The sequence below is a fragment of the Staurois parvus genome, unplaced genomic scaffold (assembly GCF_062004578.1).
Source record: "Staurois parvus isolate SC_StPar_1 unplaced genomic scaffold, SC_StPar_1.0 ptg001352l, whole genome shotgun sequence".
In the NCBI taxonomy this organism is placed as follows: Eukaryota; Metazoa; Chordata; class Amphibia; order Anura; family Ranidae; genus Staurois; species Staurois parvus.
The window spans coordinates 910,391-934,084 of NW_028319148.1; the positions used below are offsets into that span (position 1 = coordinate 910,391).

At 42.9% G+C, this 23,694-nt stretch overlaps 1 protein-coding gene across 1 annotated transcript in view; it reads left to right on the forward strand.

Annotated features, from left to right (window-relative positions):
- The window catches only part of KCNAB3 (potassium voltage-gated channel subfamily A regulatory beta subunit 3), a 93,080-nt gene extending 70,202 nt beyond the window's left edge, over positions 1 to 22,878 (forward strand). The window contains exons 10-14 of the mRNA XM_089661578.1: positions 8,085 to 8,205; positions 14,168 to 14,262; positions 17,936 to 18,056; positions 18,133 to 18,221; positions 21,165 to 22,878. Coding sequence (XP_089517704.1) covers positions 8,085 to 8,205; positions 14,168 to 14,262; positions 17,936 to 18,056; positions 18,133 to 18,221; positions 21,165 to 21,254 — 516 coding nt within the window. The 3' untranslated portion in view covers positions 21,255 to 22,878. The remainder of the gene's footprint in view (positions 1 to 8,084; positions 8,206 to 14,167; positions 14,263 to 17,935; positions 18,057 to 18,132; positions 18,222 to 21,164) is intronic.
- The last annotated feature ends 816 nt before the right edge of the window (positions 22,879 to 23,694 follow it).

Consider the following 23,694-nt stretch of genomic DNA (forward strand, 5'->3'; position numbering starts at 1 on the left):
GAGTGCAGGGTTCAGGAGTGCGCAAGGTACAGAGTGCAAGGTTCAGGAGTACGCAAGGTACAGAGTGCAGGGTTCAGGAGAACGCAAGGTACAGAGTGCAGGGTTCAGGAGTACGCAAGGTAAAGAGTGCAGGGTTCAGGAGTACGTAAGGTACAGAGTGCAAGGTTCAGGAGTACGCAAGGTACAGAGTGCAGGGTGCAGGAGTACGTAAGGTACAGAGTGCAGGGTTCAGGAGTACGCAAGGTACAGAGTGCAGGGTTCAGGAGTACGCAAGGTACAGAATGCAGAGTTCAGGAGTGCACTTCGTACAGAGAGCAGAGTTCAAGGATGCACTGTGTACAGAATGCAGGGTTGAGGAGTGCTCTACATACAGAGTGCTGGATTTAAACTTCAGCTCTCTTTCACAGGCTGTCTACATCCTATTTCCACCTCTCTTCCTTGGCTCTTCCGACTGAAAAAAAGCCCTGGGTGTGTGTCATGTGAAATGGCCCCGTGGTACTTATATAGCACCGTCAATTTACAGAATATAAAAGAACAGAAAAGAATAGAGAAGAATCAAATAGAATAGAACAAAACAGAATAGAATAGAAAATAAAAGAACAGAAAATAATGGAATAGAATAAAATACAAATTTCGATGAATCCAAAAGAACTAACAAAATGAATTATCTGAATTTGAAATTATTATTTCAGGTACTTATATAGCGCCGTCAATTTATGCAGCACTTTACATATATATTGTACATTCACATCAGTCCCTAACCCTCAAGGGGTGTACAATCTAAGGTCCCTAACCCTCAAGGGGCGTACAATCTAAGGTCCCTAACCCTCAAGGGGTGTACAATCTAAGGTCCCTAACTCACATTCATACATACACATACTAGGGACAATTTAGACAGGAGCCAATTAACCTACCAGCGTGTCTTTGGAGTGTGGGAGGAAACCGGAGTACCCGGAGGAAACCCACGCAGTCACAGGGAGAACATGCAAACTCCAAGCAGGTGGCACCGTGGTTGGGATTTGAACCAACGACCCTAGTACTAGTGCTAACCATTTAACCACTGTGCTACTCAGGTGATATTTTAAATCTGCTGCACACATCTGAGAGTAGGGCATCATGGGAAAGACTGCGGACCTGTCTGAAGGAGAATCGAAATCAGGGGGTCAACATGGCGGCCAGGCTATTAGCATTTCAAAAGGAGGTGAACAAAGGCAGATTTATATGAAAGAGGCTGAGCATGTGCCAGGTAGATGGTCCATAGAAAACTGGTGACGCAGTGACACCTGCTGGACAATACTGACACAACACTCTATAGTTCTTTTGCGATGCAGAGATTTGCTTTTCATTACCGAGCTCCCAGCACGGTGCTACTTTCTCACATCTTTACACAGTTCTGCTGGTTTTAACAAATCTCAACTTTTCCTGTTAAAAAATAATGGAAAGAGACTTGCGAAATCGAAAAGCGTAGCTTTGCATAACGAGGGAGAATGATTTATTTTTATCAGACGGCTGCAAGGCATTTAATTAAAGGATGACTGTACTTAAAGCTAAATGGATGCAGCTCTGTAATCATTCATAAATCATTAAATATTAATTTTATATACAAGTATTGCAAGTACAGGACTCTGACCTGATATCAGCCCTGCAGACAGGGCCTGTACACAAAAAGCAGCACAAGGGGCCAATTGGTTCATGTGCTAGCATGATGCATGCTGATAGGAGTAGAGAGCAGAGTGACACAGAGATGATCTGATCGCTGTTCTGCTTTTTTTTCTTTTCAGTTTCCAGTCACAGGCTAGGGACAGGTTCAGGATGACCTGGGCTCAGAGGAAGTGGGTTGATAGATTTTGGCCATCAGGCTGAGAATATCTATTGGCAGAAAAAGAGTACTGTGGTGGAAACAAAAGCTGCTGGTGTTATTTTATCCTTTAGGGTTCGTTCACACGAGCTTTGGTCTCTAAAGAGTAATCAGCTTCCAGATTGCTTTTAGGACAGCATTTGACTGGTGGTGAGGAGGCATTGTATTGGCCCCTCCCCATCTGCTTTAATCCCTTGATCGCCGCACTAGCACTCCACAAACGTGTTCATTGTGCATGGTTGCGGGGCAATTGGAGAGCAGCCCCATTCATTTGAATGGGATCCTTGATGCAGTTTGTGCCTCCTATTGTGGCCTGTAGGAGCCACAAATGATTTATATTCAGCATTGCACTAATGTAATCACCAGGGAGGCAGATCACAAACTGCTAAAGTCTTGGTAAGTGCTGTCCAACACACATGATTCCAAACAGCCAATTTTGGACAGCAGAACACGTATGTATTTAGAGGGATTCTTGATTCAGTTTGTGCCTCCTATCCTGGCCTGACACATGATTCCAAACAGGCAATTTTGGACAGCAATGTGTATATATCTGGAGGGATCCCTGATTCAGTTTGTGCCTCCTATCCTGGCCTGTAGTAGCCACTCATGATTTATATTCAGCATTGCACTCATGTAATCACCAGGGAGGCAGATCACAAACTGCTAAGGTCTGGTTAAGTGCTGCCCAACTCGTGTTATTCCAAACAGCCAATTGTGGACAGCAGAACACGTATGTATCTAGAGGGATCCTTGATTCAGTTTGTGCCTCCTATCCTGGCCTGTAGGAGCCACAAATTATTTATATTCAGCATTGCACTCATATAATCACCAGGGAGGCAGATCACAAACCGCTAAAGTCTTGGTAAGCGCTGCCCAACACACGATTCCAAACAGGCAATTTTGGATAGCAGAACACGTATGTATCTAGAGGGATTCTTGATTCAGTTTGTGCCTCCTATCCTAGCCTATAGGAGCCACACATTAATTATATTTAGCATCACCAGGGAGGCCGATCACAAACTGCTAAGGTCTGGCTAAGTGCTGCCCAACTTTTGTTATTCCAAACAGCCAATTGTGGACAGCAGAACACATACATATCTAGAGGGATCCTTGATTCAGTTTGTGCCTCCTATCTTGGCCTGTAGGAATCACACATGATTTATATTAAGCATTGCACTCATGTAATCACCAGGGAGGCAGATCACAAACTGCTAAAGTCTTAGTAAGCGCTGCCCAACACACATGATTCCAAACAGGCAACTTCGAACAGCAGAACACGTATGTATCTAGAGGGATCTCTGATTCAGTTTGTGCCTCCTATCCTGGCCTGTAGGAGCCACACATGATTTATATTCAGCATTGCAGTCATGTAATCACCAGGGAGGCAGATCACAAACTGCTAAAGTCTTAGTAAGCGCTGCCCAACACACATGATTCCAAACAGGCAATTTCGAACAGCAGAACACGTATGTATCTAGAGGGATCCTTGATTCAGTTTGTGCCTCCTATCCTGGCCTGTAGGAGCCACACATGAGTTATATTCAGCATCACCAAGGAGGCCGATCACAAACTGCTAAGGTCTGGCTAAGTGCTGCCCAACTTGTGTTATTCCAAACAGCCAATTGTGGACAGCAGAACACATATGTATCCAGAGGGATTCTTGATTCAGTTTGTGCCTCCTATCTTGGCCTGTAGGAATCACACATGATTTATATTCAGCATTGCAGTCATGTAATCACCAGGGAGGCAGATCACAAACTGCTAAAGTCTTAGTAAGTGCTGCCCAACACACATGATTCCAAACAGTCAATTGTGGACAGCAGAACATGTATGTATCTAGAGGGATTCTTGATTCAGTTTGTGCCTCCTATCTTGGCCTGTAGGAATCACACATGATTATATTAAGCAATGCACTCATGTAATCACCAGGGAGGCAGATCACAAACTGCTAAAGTCTTAGTAAGCGCTGCCCAACACACATGATTCCAAACAGTCAATTGTGGACAGCAGAACATGTATGTATCTAGAGGGATTCTTGATTCAGTTTGTGCCTCCTATCTTGGCCTGTAGGAATCACACATGATTATATTAAGCAATGCACTCATGTAATCACCAGGGAGGCAGATCACAAACTGCTAAAGTCTTAGTAAGCGCTGCCCAACACACATGATTCCAAACAGTCAATTGTGGACAGCAGAAGATGTATGTATCTAGAGGGATTCTTGATTCAGTTTGTGCCTCCTATCCTGGCCTGCAGGAGCCACAAATGATTTATATTCAGCATGGCACTCATGTAATCACCAGGGAGGTGGATCACAAACTGCTAAGGTCTGGTTAAGTGTTGCCCAACACACATTATTCCAAACAGGCAATTTCGGACAGCAGAATACATACAGTATGTATCTAGAGGGATCCTTGATTCAGTTTGTGCCCTCTGTCCTGGCCCACAGACATGGTGCTCCCCATACTATACAGTGCAGAGAAGCAGAGCCATGTTTACACTCTCCAGAGTCAGAGATAACAGCGGTTCAAGCGCAGGAAAGGAGAGACAAGTAAGAGGTTTTATGTGGAAGGTGGTTGAATATCCTCTGCTGGAGGATCCGGAGTTCTGAAAGCACGATTATCCGTTACGGAAAGAAAAGATAAGTTGGCGGCATTAAGCTGCATTAAGGAGGTCAGCGCGCTCCGTGCCTGCGATGTTCAGGACTTTACGCATCAAAACACGGTCCCAGCTTCAAAAGATCCGAGAATCATGGAGAGGCTTCACAGCAAACACATTCCTTTTCATGCGGCTCTTTGAAGAGGAGCAGTGATCTTTTTAGTCCCCGGTGCGCCCCCGGTGTGTGTGCGTGGGTCCCAGGCCTGGAGCTCCCTCTACCTCCCGTCATGGGGGGTCTGAAAGAGGAGCTGTAACGGTTTGGGATCATTTTTTATTTTATACTTTTAGTTTGACGTTTCTTCTTTTTTTTTTCTTTTTTTTTATATCCATTTTTTTTTTTAAGCCCTTCGCCTACAGGGCACTTATACCCCCTTCCTGCCCAGGCCACTTTTCAGCTTTCAGCTCTGTCACACTTTGAATGACAATTGCACGGTCATGCAACATTGTACCCATATGAAATTTTTACCATTTTTTTTAGACAGATAAAACTTTATTTTGGGGGTATTTAATCACCTCTGGGATTTTTATTTTTTCTTAAACAAACCAAAAACCACTGAAAATTGTGAAAAAAAGTTTTTTCTTAGTTTTTGTTATACAATTTTGTAAATAAGTGATTTTTCTCCTTCACTGATGTGCGCTAATGAGGCTGCAGTGATGGGCAATGATAGGCTGCACTGATGGGCACTGATAGGTGGCACTGATGGGCACTGATGAGGAGACACTGGTAGGCTGCACTGTTGGGCATTGACAGGCATCACTGATGGGCACTGAAACGCAGCACTGATACATGACACTGATACATAACACTGATATATGGCACTGATACATGACACTGATATATGGCACTGATAGGCGGCACCGACTGGCACTGATAGGCGACACTGACTGGCAGCACTGATAGGTGGCACTGACTGGCACTGATGGGTGATATTGAAAGGCAGCTCAGATGGGCACTGATATGTGGCAATGATGTGGCACTGATGAGCACTGACTGCTGGCACTGATGAGCACTGACAGGTGGCACTGCTGGGGCCACACTAATCATCAGGGCACACTGATCATCAGTGCCCTGATGATCAGTGTACATGTCCCCTCCGTGGAAAGCTGATTACCGGCTCTCCTCTCCTCTGTCAGTGTGACAGCTCGAGAGGAGAGAAATGCTGATAACCAGCATTTCCCTGTTTACATGTGATCAGCTGTGATTGGACACAGCTGGTCACATGACCGAGCCAACATCTTCGGCTCTTTCCGTGATCCGCTGTGTCCGAGGGACACAGCGCACCGCCGATTGCCGCGCTGTGCGCTCCCTGAGCCGCGCATGCGCAGTGAGAATGGTAGGACGTCATGTGACGTCCTCCCAGAACGAGAGAACCACCTTGCACCCGTCATTGTACTATAGGACGGGAGGGAGGTGGTTAAATAACAAATTATTAGATATGTAAATTGCTTTTCTTTGGGGGACTTTCTTTTGGCAATATCCTCTTGAAAAATTATTTTTTCTGTGCAATCTATACCGCCATTTGTAAACGCTATAACTTTCACGTAAACCAATTAATGTACATATATTGGGATTTTTTTTTAGCAAAGACACGGAGCAGAATACATGTTGCTTTTAAATTTATAATAAAATTGGATTTTTAACATTTTTTTACTGGACATGTTTAATAGCAAAAAGTCCAAAATATTGTTTTTGTTTCTCAAAATTGTCGGTCCTTTTTATAGCACAAAAAAAATCACTGTACTGGTGTCACTGGGGGGGTGGGGGGATGCCAGTGACACCAAATCAGTTCCTCCCAGTGTCAGAATCTCCGCCGCAGTCCCGCAGTCCCGCAGTCCCACTATAAGTGGCTGGTCGCCGTCATTACTAGTAGAAAAAAAAAATCCCAGTATCTATACCGCCATTTGTAGACGCTATAATTTTCATGTAAACCAATTAATTTACACATATTGGGATTTTTTTTAGCAAAGACATGGAGCAGAATACATTTTGGCTGAAATTAAATTTATGATGAAATTGTGTTTTTTACATTTTTTTACTGGACATGTTTAATAGCAAAAAGTCCAAAATATTGTTTTTTTTCTCAAAATTGTATTTTTTTCATAGTGAAAAAAATTAAAACCACACAGGCAATCAAATACCACGAAAAGAAAGCTCCATTCGTGGGAAAGAAGGTCGTAAATTTAATTTGGGTGTGGTGTTGCATGACTGCGCAATTGTCAGTTAAAGTAACGCAGCGCTATATTGCAAAAAATGGCCTAGTCAGGAAGGGGGGGAATCCTCTGGAGGGCAAGGAGGTAATATTAGCAACCATTTTTACTGAATGAAACTGATCCATTCAGTGTCTTTTGTTGCGATTAGTTGTGGTTGGCCAAAACTCATCAGATGAAATAGATGGGCTGTGGTTGGCCAAAGCTCATCACATGACACAGATGGGCTGTGGTTGGCCAAAGCTCATCACATGAAATAGATGGGCTGTGGTTGGCCAAAACTCATCAGATGAAATAGATGGGCTGTGGTTGGCCAAAGCTCATCACATGACACAGATGGGCTGTGGTTGGCCAAAGCTCATCACATGAAATAGATGGGCTGTGGTTGGCCAAAACTCATCAGATGAAATAGATGGGCTGTGGTTGGCCAAAGCTCATCACATGACACAGATGGGCTGTGGTTGGCCAAAGCTCATCACATGAAATAGATGGGCTGTGGTTGGCCAAAGCTCATCACATGACACAGATGGGCTGTGGTTGGCCAAAGCTCATCACATGACACAAATGGGCTGAGGTTGGCCAAAGCTTATCACATGACACAGATGGGCTGTGGTTGGCCAAAGCTCATCACATGACACAGATGGGCTGTGGTTGGCCAAAGCTCATCACATGACACAGATGGGCTGTGGTTGGCCAAAGCTCATCACATGACACAGATGGGCTGTGGTTGGCCAAAGCTGATCACATGACACAGATGGGCTGTGATTGGCGAAAGCTCATCACATGTCACAGATGGGCTGTGGTTGGCTAAAGCTCATCGCATGACACAGATGGGCAGTGATTGGCCCTGTCTGTACCATGGGACCGCTGTGACCTATCACAGCTAACAACACACTTGTATACAATGGATGGCATGAAAGGAAGCCGTCCATTGTATGCTCTTGTCATGTGATCTGCTGGGATTGTTTATATAAACAGAAAAAGACAAATGAAATACAATTTTCCACGGTTGGTTGAACCCATCAGCCAGGAAAATACAGTCTGGTGAACAGGGGTGGACTGACAAATCATGGGGCCCCCGGGCAATAGGGGATCATGGGCCCCCTGTGCCCTTGCCCACACTCAAAGCACACCCAAAAAAGCCTATAAAAAGGTACCAGGGGAATTTAATGGGGCCCCCTACTGACCCCAGGCCCTTGGGGCAGTGCCCGAGTGTTCGAATGGTCAGTCCGCCCCTGGTGGTGAATGCTCATTGGTTCTAAGCACCCCACTTGTTGTTTTTTTAATGAATAAACCAATAACCTATTGCCATCCTTACTGTCCATCTATGAGTATTGTGTGCTGTCTGTGATGTGGCAGGAAGCGTACTCCGTGGCCCGTCAGTTCAATCTCATCCCTCCGGTGTGTGAACAAGCCGAATATCACCTGTTTCAGCGGGAAAAGGTGGAGACTCAAATGCCGGAGCTGTATCATAAAATAGGTGAGTGTTCATTCCAAGGCCTGTCTCCTGTATACTCCAGACTTCCCTTCTCCATATACTGTGCTTTACGTGACATATTCTGCCCCACTCCATATACTGTGCTTTACGTGACATATTCTGCCCCACTCTATATACTGTGCTTTACGTGACATATTCTGCCCCACTATATATACTGTGCTTTACGTGACATATTCTGCTCCACTCCATATACTGTGCTTTACGTGACATATTCTGCCCCACTCCATATACTGTGCTTTACGTGGCATATTCTGCCCCACTCCATATACTGTGCTGTATGTGACATACTCTGCCCCACTCCATATACTGTGCTTTACGTGAAATATTCTGCCCCACTATATATACTGTGCTTTACATGACATATTCTGCCCCACTATATATACTGTGCTTTACGTGACATATTCTGCCCCACTCCATATATTGTGCTTTACGTGACATATTCTGCCCCACTCCATATATTGTCCTTTACGTGACATATTCTGCCCCACTCCATATATTGTCCTTTACGTGACATATTCTGCCCCACTCCTTATACTGTGCTTTACGTGACATATTCTGCCCCACTCCTTATACCGTGCTTTACGTGACATATTCTGCCCCACTCCATATATTGTGCTTTACGTGACATATTCTGCCCCACTCCATATATTGTCCTTTACGTGACATATTCTGCCCCACTCCATAGATTGTCCTTTACGTGACATATTCTGCCCCACTCCTTATACTGTGCTTTACGTGACATATTCTGCCCCACTCCTTATACCGTGCTTTACGTGACATATTCTGCCCCACTCCTTATACCGTGCTTTACGTGACATATTCTGCCCCACTCCATATACCGTGCTTTACGTGACATATTCTGCCCCACTCCTTATACTGTGCTTTACGTGACATATTCTGCCCCACTCCATATACTGTGCTTTACGTGACATATTCTGCCCCACTCCATATACTGTGCTTTAGGTGACATATTCTGCCCCACTCCATATACTGATCTTTACGTGACATATTCTGCCCCACTCCATATACTGTGCTTTACGTGGCATATTCTGCCCCACTCCATATACTGTGCTGTATGTGACATACTCTGCCCCACTCCATATACTGTGCTTTACATGACATATTCTGCCCCACTGCATATACTGTGCTTTACATGACATATTCTGCCCCACTATATATACTGTGCTTTACGTGACATATTCTGCCCCACTCCATATATTGTGTTTTACGTGAAATATTCTGCCCCATTCCATATACTGTGCTTTACGTGACATATTCTGCCCCACTCCATATACTGTGCTTTACGTGACATATTCTGCCCCACTATATATACTGTGCTTTACGTGACATATTCTGCCCCACTCCATATACTGTGCTTTACGTGACATATTCTGCCCCACTCCATATACTGTGCTTTACACGGCATATTCTGCCCCACTCCATATACTGTGCTGTACGTGACATATTCTGCCCCACTCCATATACTGTGCTTTACGTGACATATTCTGCCCCACTATATATACTGTGCTTTACATGACATATTCTGCCCCACTATATATACTGTGCTTTACGTGACATATTCTGCCCCACTCCATATATTGTGCTTTACGTGACATATTCTGCCCCACTCCATATACTGATCTTTACGTGACATATTCTGCCCCACTCCATATACTGTGCTTTACGTGGCATATTCTGCCCCACTCCATATACTGTGCTGTATGTGACATACTCTGCCCCACTCCATATACTGTGCTTTACGTGACATATTCTGCCCCACTGCATATACTGTGCTTTACGTGACATATTCTGCCCCACTATATATACTGTGCTTTACGTGACATATTCTGCCCCACTCCATATATTGTGCTTTACGTGAAATATTCTGCCCCATTCCATATACTGTGCTTTATGTGACATATTCTGCCCCACTCCATATATTGTGCTTTACGTGACATATTCTGCCCCACTCCATATACTGTGCTTTAAGTGACATATTCTGCACCATTCCATATATTGTGCTTTACGTGACATATTCTGCCCCACTCCATATACTGTACTTTACGTGACATATTCTGCCCCACTCCTTATACTGTGCTTTATGTGACACATTCTGCCCCACTCCATATACTGATCTTTACGTGACATATTCTGCCCCACTCCATATACTGTGCTTTAAGTGACATATTCTGCACCATTCCATATATTGTGCTTTACGTGACATATTCTGCCCCACTCGATATTCTGTGCTTTACGTAATATATTCTGCCCCACTCCATATACTGTGCTTTATGTGACATATTCTGCCCCACTCCATGTACTGTGCTTTACGTGACATATTCTGCCCCACTCCATATACTGTACTTTACGTGACATATTCTGCCCCACTCCATATACTGTGCTTTATGTGACATATTCTGCCCCACTCCATATACTGATCTTTACGTGACATATTCTGCCCCACTCCATATACTGTGCTTTAAGTGACATATTCTGCACCATTCCATATATTGTGCTTTACGTGACATATTCTGCCCCACTCCATATTCTGTGCTTTACGTAATATATTCTGCCCCACTCCATATACTGTGCTTTATGTGACATATTCTGCCCCACTCCATGTACTGTGCTTTACGTGACATATTCCGCCCCACTCCATGTACTGTGCTTTAAGTGACATACTCGGACTGCCCAATGACATATACTGTGTTTTAAGTGACATATCCAGACTGCCTTGCTCTATATACTGTGCTTTAAATGACATACTCAACAGCTCAACTCCATATACTGTGCTCTAAATGACATACTCCGATTGTCCAATGACATATACTGTGCTTTAAGTGACGTACTCCAGACTGCCTTGCTTTATATACTGGGCTTTAAATTACATGCTCGACAGCTCAGCTCCATATACTGTGCTTTCGGTGACATACTTGGACTGTCCAATGATATATACTGTGCTTTAAGTGACATACTACAGACTGCCTCGCTCTATATACTGTGCTTTAAATGACATACTCAACATCTCAACTCCATATACTGTGCCCAATGACATATACTGTGCTTTAAGTGATATACTCCAGACTGCCTCCCTCTTCATACTGTGCATTAAATGACATACTCCAGACTGCCTCACTTCACATCCACTTGAAGAACAACATTTTTTCTGGCGCTTTTTGTTTACATGTAAAAATCTGTATTTGTTTCTAAAAAAATACTCGGAACCCGCAAACACAGTGTATTTTTTAAAGCAGAGGCCCTAGAGAATAAAATGCAAATTTTGTTTATATCACATGGTATTTGCTTTATTGGTTTTTAGGAAAAAATACACTTTTTTGAATTTTAATGCATAAAAACACAACACGATACCCAATTGCTTGGAAACATTTAAAAGATGATGTTGTGCCGAGTAAATAGACTGCGCTATCCTGTATACTGTGCGTTACGCAACATTTTCCAGACTGCCCTATCCTGTATACTGTGCGTTACGTGACATTTTCCGGACTGCCCTATCCTGTATACTGTGCATTACGTGACATTTTCCGGACTGACCTATCCTGTATACTGTGCGTTATGTGACATTTTCCGGATTGCCCTATCGGTATACTGTGCGTTACGTGACATTTTCCAGACTGCCGTATCCTGTATACTGTGCATTACATGACATTTATCAGACTGCCCTGTCCTGTATACTGTGCGTTACGTGACATTTTCCAGACTGCCCTATCCTGTATACTGTGCGTTACGTGACATACTCCTGACTGCCCTATCCGGTATACTGTGCGTTACGTGACATTTTCCAGACTGCCCTATCCTGTATACTGTGCGTTACGTGACATTTTCCAGACTGCCCTATCCTGTATACTGTGCGTAACGTGACATTTTCCAGACTGCCCTATCCTGTATACTGTGCGTTACGTGACATTTTCCAGACTGCCCTATCCTGTATACTGTGCGTTACGTGACATTTTCCAGGCTGCCCTATCCTGTATACTGTGCGTAACGTGACATTTTCCAGACTGCCCTATCCTGTATACTGTGCATTACGTGACGTTTTCCAGGCTGCCCTATCCTGTATACTGTGCTTTATGTGACATTTTCCAGGCTGCCCTATCCTGTATACTGTGCGTTACGTGACATTTTCCATACTGCCCTATACGGTATACTGTGCTTTACGTGACATTTTCCAGGCTGCCCTATCCTGTATACTGTGCGTTACGTGACATTTTCCAGACTGCTCTATCCTGTATACTGTGCATTACGTGACATTTTCCATACTGCCCTATACGGTATACTGTGCTTTACGTGACATTTTCCGGACTGCCCTATCCGGTATACTGTGCGTTACGTGACATTTTCCAGTCTGCCCTATCCGGTATACTGTGCGTTACGTGACATACTCCTGACTGCCCTATCCTGTATACTGTGCGTTACGTGACATTTTCCAGGCTGCCTTATCCTGTATACTGTGCGTTACGTGACATTTTCCAGACTGCCCTATCCTGTATACTGTGCATTACGTGACATTTTCCAGACTGCCCTATCCTGTATACTGTGCTTTACGTGACATTTTCCAGGCTGCCCTATCCTGTATACTGTGCGTTACGTGACATTTTCCAGACTGCCCTATCCTGTATACTGTGCTTTACGTGACATTTTCCAGGCTGCCCTATCCTGTATACTGTGTGTTTCGTGACATTTTCCAGGCTGCCCTATCCTGTATACTGTGCGTTACGTGACATTTTCCAGACTGCCCTATCCTGTATACTGTGCGTTACGTGACATACTCCTGACTGCCCTATCCTGTATACTGTGCTTTACGTGACATTTTCCAGGCTGCCCTATCCGGTATACTGTGCGTTTCGTGACATTTTCCAGGCTGCCCTATCCTGTATACTGTGCGTTACGTGGCATTTTCTAGACTGCCCTATCCTGTATACTGTGTGATAAGTGACATTTTCCAGACTGCCCTATCCTGTATACTGTGTGATAAGTGACATACTCCTGACTGCCCTATCCTGTATACTGTGCGTTACGTGACATTTTCCAGACTGCCCTATCCTGTATACTGTGCGTTACGTGACATTTTCCAGGCTGCCCTATCCGGTATACTGTGTGATAAGTGACATGTTCTAGACTGCCCTATCCTGTATACTGTGCGTTATGTGACATTTTCCAGACTGGCCTATCCTATATACTATGTGATAAGTGACATACTCCTGACTGCCCTATCCGGTATACTGTGCGTTACGTGACATACTCCTGACTGCACTATCCGGTATACTGTGCGTTACGTGACATTTTCCAGACTGCCCTATCCGGTATACTGTGCGTTACGTGACATTTTCCAGACTGCCCTATCCGGTATACTGTGCGTTACGTGACATTTTCCAGACTGCCCTATCCTGTATACTGTGCGTTACGTGACATTTTCCAGACTGCCCTATCCGGTATACTGTGCGTTACGTGACATTTTCCAGACTGCCCTATCCGGTATACTGTGCTTTACGTGACATTTTCCAGACTGCCCTATCCGGTATACTGTGCGTTACGTGACATTTTCCAGACTGCCCTATCCGGTATACTGTGTGTTATGTGACATTTTCCAGACTGCCCTATCCAGTATACTGTGCGTTATGTGACATACTCCTGCCTGCCCTATCCAGTATACTGTGCGTTACGTGACATACTCCTGCCTGCCCTATCCAGTATACTGTGTGTTACGTGACATACTCCTGCCTGCCCATCTCCATATATTGTGTTTGAGGTTCATACCCCGGACTGCTCATCTTGATATCATTGGTTCCAGGTGACATCCCCCAGCCTTCCCCGGTCCATAGATCGTGCTTTAAGAGACCTGTTCTGTCCGGCTCCGCTCTGTATCTTGTGCTGGCTGTGACATTCTCCACCATGCTGTATACACAGTAGACCTCTTCTCTTCCAGGCGTGGGCTCCATGACGTGGTCTCCTCTGGCCTGCGGTCTGATCACCGGAAAATATTGCGACACCATCCCCGAAAAATCCAGAGCTTCATTCAAGGTGAGTGTGGAAGGCTGAATGAGAGAGATCGAGGTGTGGCTCCTGGTGCATTGTGCTAGTCCTTACAGTTCAATAGACTCCTCCCCTGTACTGAAATAGCTTGTTCTGATTGGAGGACTTCCAGTATCTTTTAGCTCATTCCTCCCCAGCTTGACCGTCCCTGGCCACGCCTCGTTCTTTCAATTCTAGAGGCTCAACATAGCATGTGGGCGTTACCTAGGGCGGTCTCCATGCAAATACAGCAAGCCTAGGAACGCCCACTCCTCCAGACTGACACCCACCCATCAAGCCACTGTGATATAACTCCTCCCCAGACCCAGCCCACTCTGTGCATCAGAGCTGAGGGCTATTGAGAGGAGTACTGGGGCGGGGAGCTATGTACAGCCCCTTGCCGGCCCCTCCCATCAGCCATGATCTGCCTGCATTGCATAGAGAAGCACAGAGGCAATGATGTCACTGGGCCCAGGGAGAACTGGATGTAATGACAATGGAAACGGTAATAAAAGAAACTGGTCAGCATGCTGAAGAGGGGAGAGAGAAGGAACCAGGGAAGGATAAAGAAGTATATTATACATCAGCTTAGGGCCGGTTCACACCATAGAAATGCAGTCAGGGTGCGGTCCGGATGAGCTTCTGCATGTGCGTTTTTGATGTGGTTTGGTGCATTTTTTTACGTATTCCAGTGCATTCTTGATGCATTTTTAATGTGTTAAAAGTGCATTTTTGATACGTTCTGAAGCATTTTTTTTACACATTCCGGTGCATTTTCCATGCATTTTTAATGTGTTTCAGTGCATTTTTTATGTGTTTTTGATACGTTCTGATGCAATTTTTTATGCTTTCCGGTGCATTTTTTATGCATTTTAATGTGTTCCAGTGCATTTTTATGCGTTTTTAATACGTTCTAAAGCATTTTTTATACATTTTGGTGCATTTTTTGTGTTCCAGTGCATTTTTGATGCGTTTTTGATGCGTTTTTGATGCGTTTCAGTGCATTTTTTATACACTCTGAAGCATCTTTTTATGCATTCCGGTGCATTTTTGATGCATTTTTAAGGTGTTCTAGTGCATTTTTTATGCGTTTTTGATATGTTGTAGTGCATTTTTTTACGCATTCCAGTGCATTTTTGATGTATTTTTAATGTGTTCCAGTGCATTTTTGATATGTTTTTGATACGTTCTGAAGCATTTTTTTACGCATTCCGGTGCATTTTTGATGCGTTTGTGATACGTTTCGGTGTATTTTTTTTTTTTTCTTCCTCCTCTTACTTCACCTTAATTAAGGACATGCGCATTCCGGTGCATTTTTGATGCATTTTTAATGTGTTCCAGTGCATTTTTATGCGTTTTTGAAACGTACTGGTGCATTTTTTTTACGTGTTCCAGTGCATTTTTGATACATTCTGATGCTTTTTTACGCATTCCGGTGCATTTTGTATTTTTAATGTGTTCCAGTGCATTTTTTATGCATTTTTGATACGTTCCAGTGCATTTTTGATACATACTGATGCTTTTTTTATGCTTTCCGGTGCATTTTTTATGTATTTTTAATGTGTTCTAGTGCATTTTTGATGCGCTTGTGATACGTTCCGGTGTATTTTTTTCTTTCTTTCTTCTCCCTCTTACTTCACCTTAATTAAGGACATGTGTGTTCCGGTGCATTTTTGGTGTGTTTAGGTGCATTCTGGTGCATTTTTCATGCATTTTTAATGTGTTCCAGCGCATTTATTATGCGTTTTTGATACGTTCTGATGCAATTTATTACGCTTTCCGGTGCTTTTTGTATGCATTTTAATGTGTTCCAGTGCATTGTTTATGCGTTTTTAATATGTTCTAAAGCATTTTTTACGCATTCCGGTGCATTTTTTTTGTGTTCCTGTGCATTTTTGATGCGTTTCAGTGCATTTTTTATACATTCTGAAGCATTTTTTTATGCATTCCAGTGCATTTTTGATGCATTTTTAATGTGTTCTAGTGCATTTTTTATGCGTTTTTGATATGTTGTAGTGCAGTTTTTTACGCGTTCCAGTGCATTTTTGATGCATTTTTAATGTGTTCCAGTGCATTTTTTATATGTTTTTGATACGTTCTGAAGCATTTTTTTACGCATTCCGGTGCATTTTTGATGCGCTTGTGATACGTTCCGGTGTATTTTTTTCTCTTTCTTCCTCCTCTTACTTCACCTTAATTAAGGACATGTGCATTCCGGTGCATTTTTCATGCATTTTTAATGTGTTCCAGTGCATTTTTTATGCGTTTTTGAAACGTTCTGGTGCATTTTTTTTACGCGTTCCGGTGCTTTTTTGATGTGTTCCAGTGCATTTTTTATACATTCTGATGCTTTTTTTATGCATTCCGGTGCATTTTGTATGTATTTTTAATGTGTTCTAGTGCATTTTTTATCCGTTTTTGCGTTTATGCGTCTTTCAAAATGTTAATGTCAAATGGAATAAATTTGAATGGAATAAAAAAGAATAGAATAGAAAAAAACTATAGAATAGAGTAAAATCAAAAGAATATAACTGTCTTCTGAAATTTGAATTTTGAATAGAATAAAATGGAATATGGAACATATTAGACTAGAAAAGAATAACAAAGAATCGAACAGAATAGCGAAGAACAATAGAATAGAATTCAATAGAATAAAATAGAACAAAATAGACTATAAACGTCTTCCAAAATTCGAATTTTGATTAGAATAAATTCAAATAGTTTAGAAAAGAATAGAAAATAAGAAAATAGAATACAAACAATAGAATAGACTAGAAAAGAATATAAACGTCTTCCGAAATTCAAATTTTGATGAAAAAAAATTAGAATTTGAATAGATTAGAAAAGAATAGAAAATAAGATAATAGAACAGAAAAGAATAGAATAGAATACAATAGAAAAAAAACAATAGAATAGACTAGAAAAGAATATAAACATCTTCCGAAATTCAAATATTGATTAGAATAAATTCAAATAGATTAGAAAAGAATAGAAAATAAGAGAACAGAATAGAAAAAAACAATAGAATAGACTAGAAAAGAATATAAACGTCTTCCAAAATTCGAATTTCGATTAGAATAAATTCAAATTCAAATAGATTAGAAAATAATAGAAAATAAGAGAACAGAATAGAAAAAAAACAATAGAATAGACTAGAAAAGAACATAAACGTATTCCGAAATTCAAATTTTGATGAGAATAAATTCAAATTCGAATAGATTAGAATAGAAAATAAGAGAATAGAATAGAAAAAAACAATAGAATAGACGTCTTCCAAAATGCTAATTTTGATGAGAATAAATTTGATTTTGAACAGATTAGAATAGAATAGAAAACAAGAGATCAGAATAGAAAAGAATAGAATAGAAAGAATATCCCCGTCTTCCGAAATTCGAACAGAATAAATTCAAATGCCGATTTGAATTTTCTAAATTCGGTTGAATTGAATTTGGAAAACGAAACGTATTCTGCAAATGAATTCAATGAGTTTCACTAAACAAAATGATTAAAGTAACGGATGGAAACAAATGTTTTTGTTGTGCACATGTCTGCTACAGAACCCCTTCCACCATGGAGAAGGGTAGGTGTCCTGTAGTCCTAGCACACTTCCTGGCTCCTGCCTAGGCTCTGCCCAGCACTCATGTATTGTAGGGGGTGGGGACTGATGTGTTGTTTGGTTTAGGGGTATCACTGGCTGAAGGAAAAAGCTGGGAGTGAAGAAGGCAAGAAGCAGCACTCCAAGGTGAAAGACCTCCATCCCATCGCCGAGCGTCTGAAGTGCACGGTCACCCAGCTGGCCATCGGTAAGGAGCGGTCCGATGCGCTCACCTTGTCCCTGTCCTGTCTGTTCTGTCATGACTGGGGTCTCTGTCTCACCAGCGTGGTGCCTGCGCAGCGAGGGAGTCAGTTCTGTGTTGCTGGGCGTCTCCAATTGTGACCAGTTAATGGAGAATCTGGGATCCATACAGGTAAGAACGCTCAGTGTTGTACTCCTCCCTCCATAGACCACAGCAAAATTATTTTGTGAAGTGCTGAGCAGACTGTTGGCGCCATATAAATCCTGTATAATAATAATAATAATATATAAATCCTGAATAATAATAATAATATATAAATCCTGTATAATAATAATAATAATAATAATATATAAATCCTGTATAATAATAATAATAATATATAAATCCTGTATAATAATAATAATAATAATAATAATATATAAATCCTGTATAATAATAATATATATAAATCCTGTATAATAATAATATATAAATCCTGTATAATAATAATAATATATAAATCCTGTATAATAATAATAATAATAATAATAATAATATATAAATCCTGTATAATAATAATAATAATAATATATAAATCCTGTATAATAATAATATATAAATCCTGTATAATAATTATTATTATTATTATTATAATACAGTATTTATAGAGCGCCAATAGTTCGCTCAGCGCTGTACATTACAAAGGGGGACAGAACATGTGACAGAACAATACCAATACAATGCAAAACATGAGGGGATTGAGGGCCCTGCTCTTTCGAGCTTACAATCTAGGAGGGAGGGGATGGTGGCACAGGAGGAGATAGCTGTGGGGGGTGGAGTGGTAGGAAGAGTGGAGGAGGTCGGCAAGTTAGCAGGGGGTGGGGTAGGCTTCCCTGAAGAGATGGGTTTTCAGGGTGCACCTAAAGGAGAGGAGAGTAGGTGATAATCTGATGGGTTGGGGCAGGGAGTTCCAGAGGATGGGTGACACCCTGGAGAAGTCCTGGAGGCGGGCATGAGAGGAGGAGACCAGGGAACTAGAGAGAAGGAGGTCTTGTGAGGAGTGGAGTGTGCGTGTTGGGTATTAGGTCAGTGATGTAGTTCGGGGCAGTATGGTGGACAGCTTTGTACGTCAGTGTTAGGATTTTGAATTTGATCCGTTGCGCAATCGGAAGCCAGTGGAGGGATTGGCAGAGGGGGGTGGCGGAGATGGAGCGGTTGGAAAGGAGAATGAGTCTGGCAGCCGTATTCAGGATGGACTGAAGCGGGGATAGCCAGCGGTGAGGCAGGCCAGTGAGGAGGGAGTTGCAGTAGTCGAGTCGTGATATGATGAGGGAGTGGATGAGCTGTTTAGTGGTTTTTGGGGTTAGGAACGTGCGGATTTTGGTGATGTTGCGGAGGTGGAGTCTGCACGAGTTTGTTAAAGATTGGACTTGGGGCTGGAAGGATAGGTTGGAGTCCAGAATGACACCAAGTACTCTGGCCTGCGGGGCGGGTTTGATGGTGGCGTTGTTGGACGTGACGGAGAAGTCAATGGGGGGTGGTGTCCGGGCTGGGGGGAAGACAAGGAGCTCGGTTTTGGAGAGGTTCAATTTAAGGAAGTGGAGCGACATCCAGTCTGATATGTGTGATTCGGGCGGAGACTGAGGGGGTGAGGTGGGGGGTTGAGAGATAGATTTGTGTGTCGTCGGCATAGAGGTGGTAGTTGAAGCCGTGAGAGTGTATGAGTTGGCCAAGGGAGGAGGTGTAGATGGAGAAGAGAAGGGGCCCGAGGACAGAGCCTTGAGGGACCCCAACAGAGAGGGGAGTGAGGGGGGAGGTGGTAGCATCATAGATAACGCTGAAGGAGCGTTGTGACAGGTAGGATGAGAGCCAGGAGAGAGCAGAGTCTCTGAGGCCGAGGGAGTGTAGTTTTTTGATGAGGAGGGGGTGGTCGACTGTGTCGAAGGCCGCAGAGAGGTCAAGGAGTAGGAGCACTGAATAGTGGCCATTAACTTTGGCGGTTAGCAGGTCGTTGGAGAGTTTGAGTAAGGCGGTTTCGGTGGAGTGTAGGGGACGGAAGCCGGACTGTAGGGGATCGAGGAGGTTGTTGTATATAATATTATATAAATCCTGTATAATTATAATATATAAATCCTGTATAATAATAATAATAATATATAAATCCTGTATAATAATAATAATATATAAATCCTGTATAATAATAATATATAAATCCTGTATAATAATAATATATAAATCCTGTATAATAATAATAATATATAAATCCTGTATAATAATAATATATAAATCCTGTATAATAATAATAATATATAAATCCTGTATAATAATAATATATAAATCCTGTATAATAATAATAATAATATATAAATCCTGTATAATAATAATAATATATAATATATAAATCCTGTATGATAATAATAATAATATATAAATCCTGTATAATAATATATAATATATAAATCCTGTATAATAATAATAATATATAATATATAAATCCTGAATAATAATAATATATAAATCCTGTATAATAATAATAATATATAATATATAAACCCTGTATAATAATAATAATAATGTATAAATCCTGTATAATAATAATAATAATTATTATTATACAGTATTTATAAAGCCAACAGTTCGCTCAGCGCTGTACAATACAATGGGAGACAATACATATGACAGTACAATAACAATACAATGTGATACACGAGGGGTTCGAGGGCCCTGCTCCTTGGAGCTTACAATCTAGGAGAATATATAAATCTTGTATTATAATAATAATAATAAAAATAATAATAATAATATAGAAATTCTGTATAAAGTTTCAGGAAAGGAGGAGGTTTTAGGGGTACCTAGTGACTTGGAGGTGGGATTACAGGGAGGGTCAGTGTGAAGACCAGTGTTTCTGAACCCCTGCTGTAACTAACAGGAGTCTAAAGGGTGGGAAGTGAGAAGCCTCTTAGGTCAATACAAGGTCCATTGGTGAGAAGAGCAGGAAGGTCCCTGTTGGGCCAGAGATGAAGGTGCAAGCCCAAAGTTCCACCATAACTAGACTGTTTGAGTTGATCATTTCAAAGCTCCTGCCATGATGACTGGAGACAGAACCCATCCTTTGTATCTTCCATTGTGTTTCAGGTTCTGACCCATCTGACTCCACAGGTCGTAACTGAGATTGACCAAATTCTCGGCAACAAACCCAACATAAAGAAAGACTCTCGTGCGTGAGGAGCTCCTCGGCACACCCTGGAGCCGCCGCGTGTTCTCCCAGGCAAGGGGACATAGGACATATGAAATTTCGCTCACCTCGTGCATGGTTCCCCCACTCTGGCAGTGCTGAGAGAGCGGGAGAACATTTAACCAGCAATAAGGGGAGGAAAATCAGCCGCCTGCTTAGTTCTCTAGGGTCAGTACATGCATTACTTCATGTCACCCTGCTAGGGGAGGGGCAAAGGATTCAAGATGTATCTAGCGAAGTGCAGAAAAGGACATCCGTGATTGGCCAAGGTTTCGCATGAGCAGGACTAACAAAGAGTCCCCATTTATTGTAGCTTTATGGCATCCCCAGTAGGGGAACCAAACCGATCGCTCTTCTCTTTCTAAATCGCAGAGACATTTCAATTCTGGGTGGACACAGCTGGGCTGAATTACCCTCAAACTTAAAACTCAAAGAGACTCTGGTGGTAAGATCTCCGCACCTGAGCTCCATCTTCATTCACCTTTCATGGCCTTTAAAGGGGGTCTAAATCTGGTCATAGATCCCTTCTGTCTGTATCACCCTGCAGGAGGAGGACAGACTCATAGCCCCCTTCTGTCTGTATCGCCCCGCAGGAGGAGGACAGACTCATAGTTCCCTTCTGTCTGTATCGCCCTGCAGGAGGAGGACAGACTCATAGCCCCCTTCTGTTTGTATCACCCTGCAGGAGGAGGACAGACTCATAGCCCCCTTCTGTCTGTATCACCCTGCAGGAGGAGGACAGACTCATAGCTCCCTTCTGTCTGTATCACCCTGCAGGAGGAGGACAGACCCATAGCCCCCTTCTGTCTGTATCACCCTGCAGGAGGAGGACAGACCCATAGCCCCCTTCTGTCTGTATCACCCTGCAGGAGGAGGACAGACTCATAGCCCCCTTCTGTCTGTATCACCCTGCAGGAGGAGGACAGACTCATAGCCCCCTTCTGTCTGTTTCACCCTGCAGGAGGAGGACAGACTCATAGCCCCCTTCTGTCTGTATCGCCCCGCAGGAGGAGGACAGACACATAGCCCCCTTCTGTCTGTATCGCCCCGCAGGAGGAGGACAGACTCATAGCCCCCTTCTGTCTGTATCACCGTGCAGGAGGAGGACAGACCCATAACCCCCTTCTGTCTGTATCGCCCTGCAGGAGGAGGACAGACTCATAGCCCCCTTCTGTCTGTATAGCCCTGCAGGAGGAGGACAGACTCATAGCTCCTTCTGTCTGTATAACCCTGCAGGAGGAGGACAGACTCATAGACCCTTCTGTCTGTATCGCCCTGCAGGAGGAGGACAGACTCATAGCTCCTTCTGTCTGTATCACCCTGCAGGAGGAGGACAGACTCATAACCCCCTTCTGTCTGTATCACCCCGCAGGAGGAAGGAATTCCCTTCCATTTTATCAGGAACAGCAGAAAGTTAATGCCATCTCCTCTTCCGTCCACTCTCGGTTTTCTGTGGTTCCACATCCCTGACTCCTATGGGCACGACATAAAGTGGACCTGTCTGTTCATGTCATGTTTAACTCCAAAAGAACATCCCCATCGGACACGGGTCACCACAATGCACGTTCACATCTATGGCATCCAGAGCTGCAATAAAATCTGCAATGCTTGTCATCACACCGTGTCATGGATGGGTATGAACACAGGACTGCCCCTAATACGGCAATGTGGTGGGTCCAATCAACAATCAACCTTCTTTATTCTGACCACATGAAAGTAATGAAAGCTGAAATGTTATTGGTGGCTCAAGGTTAGTGCTTTGCAGGGGCGGACTGACCAGTTGGAAACTCAGGCACTGCCCGAGGGCCCGGGGTCAGTAGGGGGCCCCATGAGAGGCCCCTGGTACCTTTTTCATAAGTTTTTTTGAGTTTGGGCAAGGACACAGGGGCCCCATGATCCCCTATTGCCTGGGGGCCCCATGAGTTGTCAGTCCGCCCCTGGTGCTTTGTATTTGGGGTTGTCACCACACTGCTATTTAAAGAGACCCTTGTTGTCAGAACATTCTTTTTTCACCACTCCAATCCTCCCATATGGTTTAACCCCTTGGCGCCTGTAGCCTCCCTAGCGGTCTGATTATGTCAGTATTTATGTGCTCAAAGCGGTACTTTTTTTGCATGGAAATATGTAGTTTTTTTATTGTAGGCCTGTAATTCTTAGGAATAACTCACTGAAATCTGTCCGAACAAGAGTCTAGTAAACATCCCGGGGATGATAAAACTTCAAACACGAAATCATAAATTATAACATAATAAATAATCATAAAAAATAATAATATAATAATAATAAATTTAATTCAATAATATAATCAACCAAAAACACTGAAATGTGAAATAGAGCGCCAAGTTCGCACATCGCTGAGCTCAGTCGCAGAATCATTTTCAGTGTCTGATGAGGGATTTCCCCCACGAATCATTATCACTCAATTCTGCA